The sequence below is a fragment of the Cornus florida genome, unplaced genomic scaffold (genome assembly GCF_030987335.1).
Source record: "Cornus florida cultivar Cherokee Brave unplaced genomic scaffold, ASM3098733v1 CherokeeBrave_3.0.0_Hap2_Chr11, whole genome shotgun sequence".
In the NCBI taxonomy this organism is placed as follows: Eukaryota; Viridiplantae; Streptophyta; class Magnoliopsida; order Cornales; family Cornaceae; genus Cornus; species Cornus florida.
The window spans coordinates 95064775-95066812 of record NW_026775581.1 but is presented as its reverse complement, the minus strand read 5'-3'; the positions used below and the strand labels follow the sequence as shown (position 1 = coordinate 95066812).

At 46.1% G+C, this 2038-nt stretch overlaps 1 protein-coding gene across 1 annotated transcript; it reads right to left on the bottom strand.

The window, feature by feature from the left end:
- Positions 1–525: 525 nt before the first annotated feature.
- Positions 526–924, bottom strand: LOC132281579 (uncharacterized). The gene has a single exon (XM_059783275.1). It carries the CDS (start codon positions 922–924, stop codon positions 526–528), a length of 399 nt encoding a protein of 132 aa, XP_059639258.1.
- Between the last annotated feature and the right edge of the window lie 1114 nt (positions 925–2038).

Below are 2038 nucleotides of genomic sequence, written 5' to 3'. Positions count from 1 at the left end.
TTAAGATACTTGGGCAGAGGGCTCTGTAATTGCTATTTGGGTATATTTTTGGAAGCCACACCTGGTTGCTGCTAAGTAGACACCTTCTTTGCTTTAGCCTGTGTCAACATATAGCATTCCTTCGCAGCGACTTGATTGCCCCATAGATTAATCACTTCTTTTTCGTCCGGAGACAAGCACCGCATTACCTGGTGAAGGGTGGACGGAACTCCTCTCATCCGGTGTATCCAATCTCTTCCCACGATGAGATTATAAAAAGGATGGATCTCTGTTAAAACAAAGTTCTCCTTCAGAGTCCTCTTCGCTGCAGTTACGGATAAGTCTATTACTCCAAGGGGATCTACTCGTGCCATCAAATCCCATCAATGGGTTGGAGGTAGGTCGAATAGATGATGACGGGATCTCTAGCTGTTCAAAGACCGTTTTTGTGATGATGTTGGCGCTACTTCCTGGGTCTATCAAAACCCTCTTGATCATACAATTGGCCACTAAAAGACTGACGACCAATGGATCCTTGTGGGGGAGTTAAACTTTGGATAGGTCGCCATCTCCGAATCCAATACTGATGCTACCCGAAGCGATATCATTGACTGAGGATATCTTCTTGAGCTTGTGGGATGCCCTCAATCTGGATCTGTATACCCCCTCAAACTCTTGATCATCTTCAGACCTGCCATGTATTGCATGAATGACCTTTACTTGTGTACCTTCTACATTGCGAGGATAGACCTCGCGGGGCTTTACATACTCTTTTGTCATGAGGTAGTCCGCCAACTCACTTCTGGCTATCATATTTTCCACTTGTCGCCTAAGGGATCTGCAATTATTGGTTGAATGCCCATAATCTCGATAATAAGCGTAATGCTTGCTTTTGTCCCTTTGCTCCAGGGGTTGCTTTATTGGCTGTGGGGCTGTGAACTTCATCTTATTCTCTTGGAAGGCCGAGCTAAGGTAGTTCGGAGAGGTGTAAACCTTTCCTCTATCCTTTGCCTCTTCTCAGGTGCCTGGGTGATCAGCGTTGAGGCGCGTTGGTTTTTTTGAATCTTTAAATTTGGAATTCTCTCTCGAGGCTTGTTCTCCACTGTCACGAGGGTGGCGTGCTGCGCTCGGTGGGCTATATTTTCCTCGAGCAGAATGTAGATCTGGGCCCTGGCATTGAGAGTTTGCATGTCGGAAGGAGAATATTTGACTAAGGAAGTGTGGAACTTCATCCCCTGAATCATCGCGAGTTTAAACGTTTCTATAGCAGTCGCGAGATGACAATCTGCTATTTCCGAGGCTTCTATATTGAATCTAGATAAGAAATCCTGCAATGTTTCCCCCTTTTTTTGCCTTACAGTGAAAAGGCTGGCAATGCTCTTCTTTTGTTTCTTATTTCCGCAATATTGTGCCAGGAACATGGTGCACAGAGTTACGTAATCCGGGATAGACTTATGCGGCCTATTCCTGAACCACTCTAGTGCTGCTCCTGTCAAGCTGGTAGGAAAAACTCTGCACATCCAAGGGTCATTACGATCATCCAAAGCCATCTTTTGCGCATAATGATCTAGGTGTCGAGAAGGATCCCCCGTTCCATCAAACTGAATAAAAGAAGGCATGGTAAATTTCTTGGGCCTCTCAACCATATACACATCATCAGTGAAAGGAGTTTTGACCAATGAGTTTTTATGCTCTTTAGCCATCTCAGCAGGTGTCTGAATCTTCAGGAGTCTTTTCTCATCAAATGCATCCTGAACACCGGCACCATTTGGAATTCCATTGGACCACACTGTGAGCTTATGGCTAGACTCGACTTACTCGTCCTGTGCGCGACGAGGGACGTTGTTTGAAGCCACAGCCTCAGATCTTGCCCTCTGTTGTTGCTGAACCTCATTTGGCTGAGCCTTGTTGGGTCGTGCCCCATTAGGTAGAAGCCCGGTAACCGGAGGAATATTCTAATTAGGGGGTGCTGCTGTGTCACCCATTGGTGGCGGTGGTGCCAATTGAGCCATCGTCATTTACAGAGTGTTATTCTGTTATTGAAGCAAGGCGTTCTGAG

What these genes read in the sequence shown, in the direction of transcription:
- LOC132281579 (XM_059783275.1), bottom strand. Translation starts at nt 924, where the DNA reads ATGAAGTTCACAGCCCCACAGCCAATAAAGCAACCCCTGGAGCAAAGG.